Raw genomic sequence first — 18671 nt, forward strand, 5'->3', positions numbered from 1 at the left:
ACTTTTAAAATACGATTTCAAAAAACTACTGTAAATAAAACTACATACAAAAAATAGCCCAAATTTTATTTTATTACATATGCATATAAACCTAAACAAAAGAAAATTGCTTTCAATATATCTAAAAGAAATATGAAACATTTTTGAGAAGGATAATAAGTTCTGTCTCATTGATAGAGGAAGCCTCACTAACATTTAGAGCAAGACTCACCTCCTTACTTTATATTATGAAATAGAAAAATATCACGTATTGGCTGGGTATGATGGCGCATACTTGTAATTTCAGCAACTTCGGAGGCTGAGGCAGAAGGATCCTAAGTTTGAAACCAGCCTCAGCAATTTAGCAAGGCCCTAAGTAACTTATGGAGATCCTGACTCAAAATGGAATTAAAATGGCTGGGGATGTGGTTCAATGGTAAAGTGCCCCTGGGTTCAATCCCCAATACAATAAATAAATAAATAAATAAATAAATAAATCATGTACTAAATTAAATTTACTAAGTATGCTTTACAAAGCATTATGCTCTGCAAATTCAGTTTTTTTAAAAATATTTTTTTAGTTGTCAGTGGACCTTTATTTTATTTATTTATTTATATGCAGTGTTGAGAATTGAACCCCATGCCTCACATATGCTAGGCAAGTGCTCTACCACTGAGCCACAGCCTCTTAGTTCTATTTTTTTATAGCTTTATTTTATTCATTTATTTATTTATATTTATGTGGGGATGGAGGATTGAACCCAGGGCCTTACATATGCCTGGCAAGTACTCTACCACTGAAATACAACCCCAGTCCCAGTTCAGTTCTATTTTGAGATTTTAGACAATTACTTACATTTAAAAGAAAAAGAAAAAAAAAAAAAAACAATTCTAGAATGAGAGAATAAAGAAACCATATTAATCAGCTCAATTTAGCCATTTCAGAACATATGTTTGAAAATTTTATGCCATCAATAAATATATGTGATTTTTTATCTAAAAATAATAAAAACTGAAAAAAATTATAATATGCAGATTTTAATAATAATAACAAATAACAATCCAAATGAATCAAAATTCATGTGCAAAGAATACAAAGAGGAAACTAACTTTCTTGGCTTGTACTCCAGTAGACTGATTCTAAAAAGCTGTGATAAGCATTTTAAAAACAAAATTTGCAATAAAAATAAACACAGACATATAACCTAAAAACTTGAGGTAGCTATAATGGATAGCATGGAAAAAAATACAAATTAATATAAAATAAGGGCTCATAGGGTATCCATAGAGCTGTGGTAAAAGTCTGGAACTGCCAAATGGTGGCTGGGTTGTTTATTTGATTTTCATTCCCAAGGACCCAGACAATCATTATGGCTGCAGAATCATTCTTCCAAAACTGAACTGGATTAAATCTTCTTTTATAATACTATATTTCTTTACAAACAAATATATTGTACATATATTTCTTTGTACAAAAGACCAAGAGACATTAGTCCTCTTATTTCCCTATGATAAATACTCAGAGAAGTAGAAGTTCTTATTCTTTTTGTGGTGCTGGGGATTGAAATCAGGGCCTCATGCATGCTAGGCTAGTGCACTATCACAGAACTACAATTCCAGCTCAGAAGTAGGGTTATTTTTACAATGAAACTGAGATCATGCTTTAAAATTTTTGAAAACAGTTTTCTAAGAATTTCCCTATGATGTTATATATTCTTCAAGGGAAAAAGTCTAAATTTGCTCTTGGAAATTTAAAAATTCTAGCCTTAATTTTGTTAATAATACCCTATACTTAACACAAGCACGCAGTTAATATGTAGCTTAAAGGTCAGTATAAATTACTGTTGATAAAAGTGGGTGAAACCACTTATCACTCACTATATAATCTATATGTTTCTACTTTAATGCTGTATTTCATAAAGCAATAAGTCCACCATAAAACTCTGTACTTTACTCAAAGGCCTTATCTAAACACATGCATTACGTGTCCCTTCCTAGATTTCAATCAGTGAAAACCCACTAGGCAGTATGAGCAACTATAACACCAACCAATCATTCTGAACTTCACTATCAACTGAGCTGAAGGCTCATTTAGCATGTTATTGGAAATTAAGCAGTCTTAAGGCTAGGTAACGAAGAAACTGGCTGTCATTTCACTGTTTTTCTGTTTTGTTTTTATAAGCAAAAATATTAAGGGCTATAAGAGAACTTTTCTTCTGCAAATTACTGGAATAAGAATAAGGTAAGAGACTGCTTCATATTTGTTTACTAAATTTAATTTGAGAACACAATAAAATTTGGGAGGGAAGCATTCTTTACTTAATCTAATCCTACAATTAGGTTTTAAAGGTAACAGGAAATAATTTTGGAGAAAATTTTAGTTAATTAACAAAAAATTCTACCAAAGTGTCATTATTATTGTAAATCTGAAATTAAGACAGATAAAATCAAATTAAATTGGAAATTCCTTGTCAGTTTCTATAAATTTCTCACAATTTCCAGAAGTCAACGTCCTAAATGCTTAAGTTCAGTTTCCTAAATGCATAAGTTAGCTATGCTATTAATAGCAGTAAATTGATTACAATCATGGTATTTATAGTATTAAGTTGATAACAATCATGTGAAATACTGAAAAAAAATCAGTCAACTTTTTTCCTGCCTACGGAGCCAATGTTTCTAATTTTTTATACTAAAAATTATTGTTTTTATTAACTAGAAACTGATTTTAATCTAAGTCATAATGATATTATATTGCAGATGCAGAAAATGACCAATGACATTAAGGTCAGAACTGAAATCATTTCTTGATAAAATACAAATGAATATAAAATGCTAATAAAACCATTAATTCAAATCAGAATCAAACATCAGTTTCAAACCAAATCAGTATCTAAACTCATTTAGAACATAAATTTAAAAATTTATTTTGGGAAAAAAATACACTTACAGATAATATATACATTTTCATCAAGAAAGTCAGAGGAGGGATGGGGGTGCAATTCTGCAGTAGAGTTTTTGCTTGGCATGTGCCAAGCCCTGCTGCACCTCAGCACCACAGAAGGAAAAAAAACAACAGAAGGAACCTTTGGATCCACTGAGTGGGATTATCAAGTGTAACAGCAACTCCATGTGGACTGTGTATGAATTTCCAGTGGAGATGCTGTTACTTTTGATGGTCACCAACTTGCTACAATACAAAGGCATAAGAATACAACACTGTGATTACTTGATTCTCCTTCACTTAAGGAGGAAAAATGATAATCTTTCTCTTCTATAAAACTGACAAAATAACTAAGAATGAATGTCAACTGTCTTAAGTTCAAGTGTAATGTCAAAATGGAAGAGGATCTGAGTCATCATTAAGAAATGGTGTACAGGAAAATGACCTATGAATTGACAGACAGTATGACTAAGTTTGTCTGTCACTTCTGTAGGCCAATATTCTGTATGTCTCTTCTACTTCAAAATTAGAAATCAACTAATACCATGGAAGCAACACAATGGCAGATACAGAGATCTTTAACACAACCATGTAAATGTATTAACAAATAAAAATGTAAATGATAAAAAAAAAACTTGTTTGTGTTTTTCTGACGAAGTTCACATTTCACCTACTTAGTCAACAATCAACAATCAATCAACAACCAATCTCCAGCACCAAAAGATAACAAATACACAAACAAAAAAAAAAGCATTCAATATGTGCCTACAGATGACTTAAAAAAAAAAAAAGCCTTTAACACTGAAAAAAAAATACCACTTCAAATATATGCAATCATGGAAGTACTGTTAAAGAAATAATGATAATATTGACAATGAAAAGTATAACCTTTTCACAAAAATTTGAGAGACAAGGTAGGGACATTCAAATCTACGTCTACAGTCTCAACACTCCTCTTTTATTTCTTGGCCTCTATTCCCTCAAATTCTTCACTGGGTTCTCAATTGATTAAATGTATAAACACTTACAAATGTATTCAAACTCTTTACTTAGGCTATAACATAATTTAGCCATATTAAAACATTACTCAAAGAAAATGAAAACCTAGAATGTATTCCCCAAAGGAATGATAAATATTCCCTGTCCCACATCTGCTAACAGGGAGGCCAGGTAAGGTGGCACACACCTGTAATCCCAGCAGTTTGGGAGGCTGAGGCAGGAGGATCACAAGTTTGAGGCCAAACTCAGCAACTTACCAAGATTGTGCCTCAAAATAAAAATAAAAAGTGCTGGGGATGTAGTTCACTGGTAAAGTAATTCCTAAAGTAAAATTACATTTTAGGCTCCCCACCTAAACAGTGGGGATCTTTGGATCCCCAACACTTTAAACTAGCACAATAAATTCTCATAGAATAAAACAGAGCTTTCTTTCTAATTATCAATACTGGAACAAATCTAGTTTTTGTTTTATATGTTGAAATATGAATCCTTTGGAAATTTATATTTCATTTACCCAAAATATTGCTATTTTATAATATCTTGTTTAAAATATATAAGAAGCTGGGCGTGGTGGCTCATGTCTGTTATCCCAGCTACGCTAGAGGCTGAGACAGGAGGACTGCAAGTTCAAGGTCATCTTCAGCAACTTACTAAGGCCTTAAGCAACTTGGCAAGACCCTGTCTCAAAAAAATAAAAATAAAAATAAAAAGAGCTGGGGATGTAGCTCAGTGGTTAAGCACCTCTGGGTTCAATACCCAGTGCCTGAAAAATAAATAAATGAAAAATATATGAGAATCTCAATAGTTTACACTATTTTTTTCCATTACTGAAAAGAACACAATTCACTTTAAAACAACAAAAAATTATCATAAAAAGTTCTACCTGTTGATCAAGTATTCATCTTTTGTTTTATGATGAAATACAGGAATTGGAACTCCCCAAACTCTTTGCCTGGATATACACCAATACGGACGCCTGTCCATCATGTCAACCATGGCATTCAGTGTTGCTCCTGGAATAAACTTCACTGTCTTTAACAATTCCTGCAATTGATTCATAAATCAAGACTAATGAGAGAGAGCAGAATAAATTTTTCTACAACTGTCATTATTTTTCCTTATGCAGTGGTTCGTTTTGGATGTTGGCTGTCATTCACATCCCCTCGACACTCCCCAAACCAAACACAACAAAAAACTAGAGATTTCAGAGCAAATGAGACAAAACAAAAACAGAGTCACCAAAGTCTTATTAATTATTATCAAGAGCAGACTTAATCTTTGAAGGATGTAACAAGAGACTTTATACCAATTTCCAATTTACACCAACTCTAGATCAAAACTGGTAACAAGCCTGGGCATGAAAAAGACACACCTATTAACAGAGGCACAAAAAGAACTATGAATGAATAATGACTGGAGGCTGAGGTGGGAGGATCATGAACACACGAGTTTGATACCAGCCTGGGCAATGTAGGGAGACTGCACTTCAAAAACAAAGAAAACTGGTAATAAAAGGTTTAGTACAAGTATTACATATACTTCATAAACTATAGTTAGATCAATGCAAACTTGAGTTTAATCATTTTTGTAAGCACTTTAAAAATAAGCTACTGTCCTAGGTTGACAAACAAGGATTACAATATAGCTTGATTTTACACAGCAAGGTTTACAATGCTGAAAACACTTTCCCCAAAATATCAGTTACTTCCTACTTATTTACCATCCTTTGAAAACTCCCCCTTTCTTTATTTCCTCAAAAAGTTGTCAACTACCTGCATTTGATTGTATTTGTCAATTACCAAAAGATCAATTGAACAGCACAAATGGTTGTTATTAATCCCTAAAAAAAAGTCAAAATATGCTAACTTAAACTCTTCATTTAAAAAAAGCTTTTTTGCACCAGGCACAGTGGCATATTCCTGGAATCCCAGTGTCTAGGGAGGCTGAAGCAGGAGGATTGTGAGTTCAAAGCCAGCCTCAACAAAAGCTAGGCACCAAGCAACTCAGTGAGACCCTCTCTCTCTCTCTCTTTTTTTTTTTTTTTGTGGTACAAGTGTTTTGAACTCAGGGTCTTGTGCATGAGAGGCAAGCACTCTACCAGCTGAGCTATACCCCCAGCAAGAAACCCTGTCTCTAAATAAAATAGAAAATACCCTTGGGGTATTTACTGGGGATGTGCCTGGTGATCAGGTGCCACTGAATTCAATCCCCAGTACCCCCAAAATAAAGCATTTGCTAAGCAGGTTTAAATAGCTTCTTTTCTAAACTGAAGTCTCTTACCCCAAAAACCTTTTGGAGTAACACCACTTCTGTAATTCAATTTGACTAATACTTGGTTTTGAAAGCCAAGAAATGTGAATACTGACTGGGTTACTGGATTTTGTTAAGGACTTTCTGAAGGTGGTATAATATCATTGGATTTATGGGGGGTTTTTTTGGTACTGGAAATTGAAACCAAGGGTACTTAACTCCCCAGCACCATCCCCCTTTTTTTCTTTTGAAGTGGATTCTCACTAAATTGTGCAGGACCTTACTAAGTTGCTGAAGCTGGCCTTGAACTTGGGATTCTCCTGCCTCAGCCTCCCAAGTTGCTAGAATTACAAGCATGCACCAGAGCACTCAGCTTAGAATTATGCTTTAAAGAATGTTTATCTTTCAGACATACATGGTGAAATATTGCCTGAAAAAAAGGATGCCTGGTATTTGCCTCAAAATAATCCAGTGGTTTTGGGGAAAAGGTAGGTGGGGTAAGAGGGAAAAAAACTGGCCAAAAATTGATTATTGTTGAAGCTGGATGATGGAAATGTGGCAACAGATGACTCTACTTTTGCAACTTCTACAAAAAGCTACTGAAAATAGTCTGTAAAAAAAAGTTTTGGGCGCTGTGGCTGTGGCTCAGTGGTAGAGCACTTGCCTTTCATGGGTAAGGCACTGGGTTTGATCCTCAGCACCACATAAAAATAAATAAAGATACTGTGTCCATCTACAATTTAAAAAATATATTAAAAAAATTGGGGGCTGGGTAATCACAGCAACCTAGGAGGCTGAGGTAGGAAAATCTCAAGTTAAAGGCCAGTCTCAGGAATTTAGCAAGACCCTGTCTCAAAATTTAAAAAAATAAAAGGTATAGGGATGTAGCTCAGTGGTACCTTGACTCTGGATTCAATCCCTAGTGCAGTACTACCAAAAAAAATAAATAAATAAACTGGGCTTAAACATCTTATATCAGATTTAGATGTTCCTCAACCAAAAAGTTATTTAGAGCTGGAAGTTACAAATGTTAATGTTTTAAAAGTAAGGAAGATAGGCTTCAGAAAGGAATGAAGAAATAAGGACCCCAAACTGTCAACCCAACAAATGAACCAGCTAATTCCAGTAGTAGCTTATTTGTAAACTATACAGCAAAATATCTGTATATTCAGTCTAGTTAACAAATATATAATTTGTGTTCTTTCATTCAATAGAATCAAATTTTTTGTGAAAAATACACACATATGCTCACATATACACACAAATACACAACACATACACCAGTATACACACAGATACATATGTATGTTAAATGAAAGAGCTCAAACACATATTAAATAACTAGAATACTAGTTATAAAATATTTGTTAATTCAAAGCTACAACTCCTTCAATGGATTTGCTAGTTCAATCTTAAGGAAACAAAGTGTTTACAAAGAATTTTATTGAATGCCTATTATATGTCAAACACTGTTCTGGAAACTTTTGCTCACTTACTCTATAATGTGGGATTCTCACCTTGATGTCAATGAAGAGGGTACAGAACTGAATTTCTAGGGGGTTAAAAATGTGTTAAACTCAGTTCTGTCCTAATTCTATGCTACTTTCACTATATGGGGCAGGAAAAGTGAATCAGCAAATCATTGAACCTCTTCAAGCTTTTTTCCCACATATGCATAATGAAAGAATAAAACCCAAGGTCTTTTCAGACCTTCCTAACTCTACAATGCTAGGGAAACAAATTACAAAAGCAACAATACCATCTACTCCAAAACCCTACCTCCTCACCCTTATATGCATGACATGGTGAGAAAGATAAACCCAACCCCTTATAGTAGAATGCATTTTATACCTTGGCTGTAGTCTTTAGATCTGTGATATTTATAAACCACTGTTTGCTGGCACGAATAACCACTGGTTTCTTAGTCCTCCAGTCATAGGGATAGCTGTGTATCAGTTTTTCCTCTTTCAACAAATTCTTTGAAGTTTTAAGCAGCTTTATGACTAGGACAAAAAAAAGAGATTAGACATAATGAAGAAGTACTATGAAAATCCTAATAGTGTTCTAAACTAATGAAAAGTATTAAGTCTGGGGCTGGGGCTGTAGCTCAGTGACAGTGCTTGTCTAGCATGTGTGAGACACTGGGTTCAACCCTTAGCTCTATATAAAGATAAAATAAAGGCATTCTGTCCATCTACAAATACAAAAAAAATTAAGAAAAAGTATTAAGTCTAGTCCAATAGATACTATTTCCCAGGGATCAAAGACATAATCTGTATATCTCCTGGCAAAGAATAGCAGGGGCTGTAAAACCTTAATCAGGCTCTAAATTATGCTATTCCCACAACTCTTCACTTCAAAGGAAAGATGAACAGATATACTTAAGAATTCTAAATTTAAAACTCAGAGCCTGTCTATCTATCATACTATAAATTTTAAAATGTTCTCTAGGTAATCCAGAAGAAAGCATGTCTGATGGGTTAAGCTCTGTCTATCCTCATTTCTATGCATGTGACCTTACTTGCAATTCAATCTTTATAGATGTAACTAAATTAAGATGAGGGCACAATGGATTAGACTGGGCCCTAAATCCAATGACTGGTGTCTTTAAGAGGAGAAGATACACAGAGAGACACACAACAGCTGAAAGTGGCCATGTGACAACAGAAGTGGAGAGTGCAGTGATGTGACCATAGATTAAGGCATGCCAAGGACTCCAGGGGCCAGCAGAAGCTAGGAAGAGGCAAGTAAGGATTCTTTCATAGAACTTTCAGGAGAAATATAGTCCTATCAAAATCTTGATTTTGGACATCTACTCTCCAGAATTTAGAGAATAATTAGTTGTTTTAAGCCACCAAATTTATGACAATTTGTTATTACAGCCCAAGAAAAGTAATATGCAAGGTCTAATTCACCCTTGTGTTAATGTGTACATTGAAAGCTTTCACAGCAATGGTCTCTGATTCCGTGAAGGCAGAAAGAGAATTCCAGACTGGTGGAGTCCTACGATTCTAAAATCTAAACCAAATAACCAGCTCAGTTATTTGCAAGAGTTACAAAAGGAGCGGGAAATGTCTGATTTATAGCCAACATCTAGCCCCAAGCTTGATATTATCCTCCACAAAAGTCACACAGATGATCATTACCTTTGTAGCCCTAAAATAACATCACTCCCAATTGTCTGAATTTGCTTAAAAAGTAGAGCAGCTCTGAAGCAAAAGATGAAAAAGCCCTGAACTCATTTTAAACTATATGGTTAAACAAAATAAAATTATTTTGTTTTGGCAGAAAGCAAGCAAAGGTTACTGCTGGCTGCTTTTCAGAAAATATGCCACTATGTTATCAACAGGTACAGTACTTACCCACATCAGTTCCCTCTTCAAGGACAGCTTTCTTGTGAAGTTCAGGACCTGCTTCGGCTGTGAAAATCCCACCTTCGTCCACCAAACAATCCTGCAAATCCATTTGAACAATTAAAGTATCAAGACATTTTATCTTATGACAATCTCTGGCAAAACAATACACATAAAACATCTCAATACAGACTATTCTTTCTCTACATTGAAAATTTGGGTACACTTATTCAATCAATAGAAATTTGTGAATTTTATATATTTAAATCACCAAAGGCAAAATATATTATTAAAGCATATACCTAAAGTATAATAACAAAAAGTAACAAAATATACTAAAACATCTTAACTGGTCTCTATTATTTAGAGTTGAATGGCAGTGTACATAGTTGTTCGCTTTGAGACTTGGCTTTTAACTAAGTGGAAAAATCTGCTCAGTAATAGAAGTACATAAAATACATTTAGAGAAGATTTTTAAGTTAAAAAAAAACAAACCCAAACTGTCCTTTACAATTACTAAGTAAAATCTACTTGCCATTTTCTAGGAACTGGGAGTAATTTATCTGTGACTTAATACCTGAAAAAAAGTACTGTGGGCTGGGTTCCAGACCACCACAATAAAGCAGGATCAACTATAAAACCAGTCACATAAAATATTTGGTTTCTCAGTGCACAGAAAAGTTATGTTTATTTTATGGCAGGATATTAAGAGTACAACTGCATTATGTCTAAAAATGCAATGTACATACCTTAATTAAAAATACTTTACACTAAAAAATGCTAATAACCATCTGAGCTATTGAGAAAATAATGCCAATATATTTGCTTGACACAGAGTTGCCAGAAACTTTCAATTTGTAAAATATGAAATATCTAGCCGGGCACAGTGGTGCATGCCTGTAATACCAGCAGCTCTGGAGGCTGGGGCAGGAGGATCGTTGAGTTCAAAGCCAACCTCAGCAACTGACGCTAAGCAACTCAATGAGACTCTGTCTCTAAATAAAATACAAAATAGGGTTGGGGAATGTGGCTTAGTGGTTGAGTGCCCCTGGGTTCAAACCCTGGTACCAAAAAAAATGCAATATCTGTGAAGTGCAATAAAGTAAAGCACAACATAATGAGGTCTGTGCATATTCAAAGTGTCCCCACATAGTATATATTCTTCAGTTCTAATTTTATTTTGATTTCATGTTAATTCTGAATTACTGAAACTTTAGGATACTACATAAACCTAGGCATTTCACAACCTAATTATGTTGACCAAAATTATTATTATCAAGAAATAAAGATGTTAGGATTTACCACTTTGATTCTATAAGAATAATAAGAAAAAGAAAAGAGAGAAGAGTACCATTGGCAGGTTGTGCTGAGAGGCGACACTATAATCTTCCATACCATGAGCTGGGGCTGTGTGAACCAATCCTGTTACTTTTGCCATGGTCACATGAGTTGCAGGTAAAAGAGGAGAGACTTTATCAGGAATTAAAGGATGACTACAAGTACCATTTTTCAAATCTGCACCTGTGGGGAAAGAAAACCACTATTAAGAATGGTTTTATATTATGATATTAGAAGAAAAGGAAGAAATTCAGGTACAGAAAATGCATTTCTTGTGATGGTGTTTGGTGAGTTTTGGTTCTAAGGGTACCAAATGAGGAAGCCAAAGTTGTCAAAAACTGTATACTTTGACAAGAAAAAGTTATTTTTTTGTCTTCTGATCTACAAGTACCTAAGTCAAGTAAATATGCTTCATGTATTTCTTTTACATTTTTATGCAGTCTATTATGCACTGTTGTTTCAGATGTGCAATAATTCGTACCATGGTTTATTCCCAAATATGCCTTAAGCAGTACAAATGTGTTTTTTTCTATATAGTTCCCTGCCTTAATAAATATGTAATATATACTTAAGCAGACCTCTATTTTGTATACTTCTAAACTGCAAAGAAAAAAAAATGAACATTTTGTAGAGTTTGTATTTTGCATACTCAAGGTGAGAATTAAGTTTTAAATAAACCTATAATATTTTATCTGGAAAAAAAAAGAATGGTTTTATATGAAATTCTATCTCTGTAAGTTTAGCAACAACACATCAAGTTAAAGTGCAAAATCTAGGATGAGACTGGCTGGGCTCAAACCCTGGCTGGCTTCCCTTTTACTACTTTATGACCTTTAGGATTCTATCAAATACAGATGATTATGGTTCCTACCTCAGCAGGTTGTTGTGAGGACAGCGTTATTAATACATTTTAAATGTTTGATGCACTTAGTATAACACCTACCACACAATAAATATTCAAATATTTTAGCAATTTTATCTATTGTTACCTATTATAACAGGTACTCAAAAGAGTCCAAGGAAATTTCTCAAAGTTATATAAAATTATGTAAATTTTGTAAGAAAAAGAAATTCTAGATCAACAGATAGATGACCTGTTCTGACACTGTCTCTGTGGAAAACCATTGCTGTTGCTTTCCTAATGTTGCTCTAAAAAGGTAAAAGATTATAAATAATACATGATAGTCACTGGGCACCCAGTAAGCAACTTCTTCACAATACTACTACAAAATAGGTAATACTATGCTCAATTTTCAAATGAGAAAATAATTTCAGAAAACATACACGATATGTCTGAGATCACATGATTTCTAAATGATTAGACCCAAATTTCAAGGTAAGTCTAACTACAACTTTGATGTTCTATATAAGTCTAGCTTCCCTTAATAATATATCATAGGGATGGAAACGTAGCTCAGTGGTAGAGGGCTTGCATAGCATGCATGAGGCCCTGAGTTCAATCCCAGCACCACAAAAAAGAACAAAAAGCCCATACTCATCATCTATTAATTTTCTATACCTTTACTGTCTAAGTTCCATAATCTAATCTCTTTTATATGTTCTAAAAATAACAGATTTACCAAAAGGATTGATAACTTAGTTCTACTGAATAAGTCTGTTCATTTCAAAGTCTACTCTTTCAAAGTTAATGAAACTTCAATGACCCTTACTTCCCAGATCTTTCCCACAAGTAATTCTTCATTTCCAACTAAATATACTTTTTTTTTTAAATTTTTTTTTTTAGTTTTTTTTTTTTTTCTTTTTTCCTGAGGACACAACATCTTTGTTTGTAATGTGGTGCTGAGGATCAAACCCGGGCCGCACGCATGCCAGGGAAGCGCGCTACCGCTTGAGCCACATCCCCAGCCCCCTTACTTTTTTTTTTTTTAATTGGGAATTAAGCCCAGGGATGTTTTATGACCAAGCACACTCCTTCCCTTTTTATGAGTTGGGTTCTTGTCTATATGCTGAGGCTGGGTTACAAATTATAATCCTCTTGCCTTAGCCTCCCAAGTCACTAGGATTACAGGCATGCACCAATGTGCCCGGCAATAATAACTTTAAAAAAAAAATCTATCCCTATAGAGAAATTTCTCCACCTTTCATGATGTTTTTTTCCTACCATATAGTAGCCAAAACTATGTAATCCATTGACACCACTAAAAGAACAATAAAATCTTTTAATAATCTGTTGTTTAAACTTCATTTTGAGTAAAACAGTACCTATTATTGTACTAAAAGGTTTATTCCCTTAAAATTAATGACAATAAAACACTCTTTCTGGGGGGAAAAAATCATAAGCTCTCCTTCCAGTTCAACTTGGCTGGCTTGGTATTTTATTCCCAGAAAAATCATTTGCAAACTTTAATACTTCAGGATGCATTTCTTCCAAATAATCCATAATGATACTAAAGAAACTGTTAACACTAATTTCTAGAGGAATCTGTTCTAGTCATCACTTTGATTCCTTTCTATAAGTTAGTTTCATAAGACCAGCCGATGACCTTATGCTATCCTATTTAGGTACTTTTACTATGATAATCAGAGGCTTGGGAAAAGCAAATTTAATGAAGTTTATGCCTACACTGTTGTATGCACTACTTAATATTATCCCACAAACACCCCCCTCCAAATAAAAACCTCAAAGTAATTATTAAGAATAGTTCATATTTTCTTGGAAAGAAATTATCCAACACAAATTATTCTATTTAAGCTGTTCAACATGCCTACTATTTTAATACTTATTTTGTCAGGAACAAGATGGATATATAATACTATGCCATGTAGTAACTCAAATGGCAACCCAAAAAATCTCTGCAAAGTAAAAATTTGAAATACTTTTGCAAACTAGACAAATGATCTCTACATTTGACCTTAATACTTTCAAAAATCTTGTAATTTTTCATCATCTGTGGTAATATCTACCTTGTCAGTGAAGTCTATAATATTGTCTATACTTTAAAAAGATTGAGAAAAGGTATGGAGTAAAGAACATTCAGGGTCCTCTGACTTATCTTTGCACCAAAAAGAATTGAATGGTCTTACACATTCTGTAGCTCCCTTCCTGCCTTTGTTATAAAGCCCTTTAATTTTGTTAAGGTGCTTATTCTTCTAATCAGCTTACATCTGAACTGATGAATATAGACTTTATTATTTAGCTAGGAAAATTCAGAGAATAATGGGTACTAATATCTAACACATAATCAGTATAAACTATCTTCTAAAAATGCAGAAGTCACATTTATTTCAATGCATGATGAGGAATGTCCAAAAAAGTACTGAGCTCAAATCAACCCAATATTTTGATTAGTGTGATGGTCAGAATATCTATAAATTTTCACCTGAAAATGTTGAAATAACCTCAAATGTTGTTTCCAAAGTAGAAGCAACAGATGATACTTTATCTGCAGCCAGTATGTAGAGGTCTCCAGAAGTGGAACATTTCACAACAGCATACCTAACAGAGAATTTTAGAAAAAAAATTACTAATAATGAAGGAAAAAAAAACCCAGCACTGATAACATTTTAATTTCTAATATCAGTTTAGAATAATGGATTTCAAGATTAAAAACCATTATTTTCAAGATACTTCATACTTTATAAATGTTTTGTTTTCCAAAAAAAGCTGGAAATATGGTCTTAAAAGGAATCTCCTAAAGCTTCACAAAATCTATATGAACATAATAAATGAATTATAATTCACTAGATTTTAAGAGGACAATGAGGATAAAATAAATTTAACATAATTTTAATGACAGAATGAATCCTACTTGTGGATAACAAAAACTGCAATATACCCACTTTGACTCTGGCATATAGCAAATAGCCTGATTGGCTGGAATTGTCCAAGGCTGGGTGGTCCAGACTAAAAAACTAACAGGAGATGAATCACCTGCGACAATAAAGTTGTAAATATGTTAGCAAATATTATTATTTCATAACTTATAATTCTATATAAATTAAATCAATGAAGAAATCTTACTTATAAGAGATGCCAATTTAGGAGGTGGTTTCAAGAGAGGGAATTTTACATATATTGAACGACTGACGTGCTCAGGATTATATTCAAGTTCTGCTTCAGCCAAAGCAGTCCTAAGATTTAAAAAAGTTAAACATGAATATTTGGAAGCTTCACAAATTCATCCCCTTTAATTATGAAAGAACACATGTATACCTTGATGAGGGAGACCAAAACACAGGTTTGTAAGAGCGATAAACCAAACCCTACAAAAGACAAAGATATTATACTAATGCTGAAATTCTGTAATATATATTTTTAATACACTGAAAGAAAAAAAAATACTTCATTACCTTATCATACATTTGGTAAAAAATTCTCAACTGTTTGGCCTCATAGTTTTTATCAAATGTATAGTAGCAATTATCCCAATCTGCCATTATTCCCCAACGAATAAATGCTGATTTCTGTTTCTCAATGGCTGCTTTCGCAAATGACCTAGCTAAAAGGAAAAAAAAAAAAAAAAAAAGGACAAGAAAAAGCTTTTGAAAAACCAGTGAATTATAATTCTTAAGCATGTGGCTCTCTAAATGCAGATGTTATATAGTTTAGAATAAAAAAAAAATTCTTACAGGAAAATTATTTGAAGAAGCTCAAAGATACAAGTTCTAAAATTAACTGGAGTTCCAAAAATTAAAATTTTATTACTGTTTCCTGTATTTTCCAGACTACATATAGTGACCTCTAGAAAACGGTAAAAGTATTCATTATTTCTTAATTTAAGAAAAAGGGAGGGGCTAGGGTTGTGGCTCAGCGGTAGAGCGCTCAGCACATTTGAGGTGCTGAGTTCAATCCTTAGCACCACATAAAAATAAATAAATAAAATAAAGGTATTAAAAAAATAAAAAAAGGGAATAATTTTATTTCATTATATACACACACACATATAAACAGTATATCAAATCTAAGTAAACAATAACATGCTTCACAGAGTAGTAAAATAATCTTCATAATCATATCCAAATAAACAACAGTATACAAGAAAAGATTCCTCTCTGGCCAAAGGAAAGGGTCAAATAGAAGAATAATTCAAAATATATGTATTTTAAAATCTACTTCTGTCTTAGGACCTGAAACAGGTCACAAGCCCTACCCAGGAAAGTTTTTAAAAAAATTGACCAAAACATTAATTTAATAAGACATGATCACTAAACAGCTGAATAATGCAGTTTGGGCAAGATCACAAAATCTTTTCTTCAATCTCTACAGAGAAAGTTTCACAAAAATCAATCAAACAAAATCTGAGGTTTTTGTGACACAGAATATAGTTCCCCACAAATCTCATTATAACCAAAACAAAATGAAAGTTCTCTTGGTAAAGCACTGAGGTTTTCAAAGTGCCTCAGTGTTTATAAATATCATTTTAATTATTTTAAAGCAGAAATTGAGATTATTTACCTTTTTCTCTAATTTCCATGGCTGAAAGATTCTGAGCTTTCCCACCAAGTTCTGATAACACTTTTATTTCAATGGGCAACCCGTGACAATCCCAGCCAGGCACAAAATGTATTTTGGAACCTCTCATCATATGGTATCTATTGGCTATGTCTTTTAAAATCTGCAAAGATGAATAACAGTAATCACCATTTGTATGGAAAACATAATTTACAGTCTTTTATTAATATCATTTTAAAACACTACAGCCAGGTGCAGTGCTGCACACCTGTAATCCCAATGATTCAGGAGGATAAGGTGAGAGGACAGCAAATGTGAGGCCAGCCTAGGCAACTTAGTAAGAACTGTCTTCTCGTAAGAAAAAAGAAAAAGCACCCCTGGGTTCAATCCTCAACACCAGAAATGCAAACAAAAAACACTACAAAAGCCCATTTTTAAAAGGATTTATATAAAATAACCTATCAAATCTAATTTAAGTGCTACACAGAAATAACAGATATTTAAAATTTTAAAATGCCATATCTCCACTGAGAGAGAGAGAGAGAGAGAGAGATTTATAAGTGAAAAACATTATGCCTAAAATTACTAATTCACTTTTTAAGTTGCAATTCAGAATAAAAGCAACCCATATTACTGCCCTTCTTCCCTCTCTCCTTTCCCTTTCTTTCTTTTTCCTATCGGGGATTGAACCCAGGGCTTTGTGCATGCTACTCAAGCACTCTAACACTGAGCTACATTCTCAGCCCTTTCTATTTTGAGACAGGGTCTTGCTAAGTTGCTGAGGCTGTCCTGGAACTTTAAAATCTTCTGCCTCAGTGCCTAGAGTGGAGATTACAGGTGTGCATGGACACCACACCCAACATCTTAGTTCACTTCCTGTAGTAGAGGGCAGCAGAGCCTTGAAAAACAATGTGTTACCATTGCAGAAAGGAGTATTGAAAGCAAAAGATAGATTTGGTACAGCTCAATTTTCTTTCCTGACAGGAAGTAATACTTTGACCACTAACCTCATAGTCCAGAATCTGGGTGATAGTCCAAATTAAGATAGGTATAAATATATATCCTAGATTTCAAACATTTAGTACCCCCAAAATATAGTCTAAAATTTTTTACACTGATTATATGTTTAAATATTTGAGATATGTTGAGTTAAATATAGCATTAAAATTAATTGAATTTGTTTGACTTTTTTGTAGTTATTAGAAAATTTAAACATACCTATGTGGCTCATACTTGTAGTTTATGTTCTATTTCTACTGAATAGTACTGCTTTGAAGTATATAAAGAGAATGAAATCAATCACCTGAACTAATAATTAGGACTTTATAAGAAATTATTTGGGGGAGGGGGAGCGGTAATCAAGGATTGAACCCAGAGTGCTTAACCACTGAGCCACACTCCCAGCCCTTTTTATTTTTAATTTAGAGACAGGGTCTCACTAAATTTCTGAGAGCCTCACTAAATTGCTGAGGCAGGCTTTGAACTTGCAATCCTCCTGCCTCAGCCTCCTGAACTGCTGGGATTACAGGCGTACGCCACCATGCCTAGCTACAAGGATTTTAAAAATGTAATAGTAATAGGTAATGATGTGAAAAACCTCTAGTAAAAAGAACAGTAGAGGGGTTGGGGATGTGGCTCAAGCGGTAGAGCGCTTGCCTGGCATGCGTGCGGCCCGAGTTCGATCCTCAGCACCACATACAAACAAAGATGTTGTGTCCGCAGAAAACTAAAAAATAAATACTAAAAAAAAAAAACAAAAAAAACAGTAGAACCCAGCATGTCCACTTCTATAACCCCAGCTACTCCAGAGGATGAGGAAAGAGGATAGCAAATTCAAGGTCAGCACGGGCAACTTGTATTAAAATAAAAAGGGCTGGAGGTATAGCTCAGAGGTGGAGCATATACCTAGCATACACCAGGCCCGTTTGGGTATCAAACTTCTCAGCATTGAATGCTACCGTCCTCCTCCAAAAAAATTGCTCCATAGTCATTTTTCACTTTTGGCTCTTTGATTTTCCCATCACAATATTCATGTATTCCTCTGCTTGACAGACAAACATTTGATAGCTACTGTGTGCCACAACCTATTTTAGGAAACTAGGATATGGCACTCAAAAGGAAAGATAGGATTTCTCCCCTTAAAGAAAAAAAAAAAAACAGAAATAAACCAATATACCGATTCACTATTAAAAATAAATAAATAAAAGGCTGGGGATATAGCTCAGTTGGTAGAGTGCTTGCCTCACATGCACAAGGCCCCGGGTTCAATCCCCAGCACCACAAAAAATAATTAGATAGATAGATAGATAAAATAAAAACAAGTTAAAGGATTAGAAAATTACATTGGGGTTGGGATGGTACAATTTAAGAGGGACATCAGGAAAGCCTAACGAAATCT

At 33.9% G+C, this 18671-nt stretch overlaps 1 protein-coding gene across 1 annotated transcript in view; it reads right to left on the bottom strand.

Annotated features, from left to right (window-relative positions):
- Positions 1–18671, bottom strand: part of Iars2 (isoleucyl-tRNA synthetase 2, mitochondrial) — a 55788-nt gene that overhangs the window by 26055 nt on the left and 11062 nt on the right. The window contains exons 3-12 of the mRNA XM_026388005.2: positions 16277–16436; positions 15172–15320; positions 15035–15084; positions 14843–14952; positions 14662–14752; positions 14202–14317; positions 10874–11043; positions 9532–9622; positions 8021–8172; positions 4803–4963 (exon numbers count right to left, since the gene is read on the bottom strand). Coding sequence (XP_026243790.2) covers positions 4803–4963; positions 8021–8172; positions 9532–9622; positions 10874–11043; positions 14202–14317; positions 14662–14752; positions 14843–14952; positions 15035–15084; positions 15172–15320; positions 16277–16436 — 1250 coding nt within the window. The remainder of the gene's footprint in view (positions 1–4802; positions 4964–8020; positions 8173–9531; positions 9623–10873; positions 11044–14201; positions 14318–14661; positions 14753–14842; positions 14953–15034; positions 15085–15171; positions 15321–16276; positions 16437–18671) is intronic.

This window comes from Urocitellus parryii, chromosome 9 (genome assembly GCF_045843805.1).
Source record: "Urocitellus parryii isolate mUroPar1 chromosome 9, mUroPar1.hap1, whole genome shotgun sequence".
In the NCBI taxonomy this organism is placed as follows: domain Eukaryota; kingdom Metazoa; phylum Chordata; class Mammalia; order Rodentia; family Sciuridae; genus Urocitellus; species Urocitellus parryii.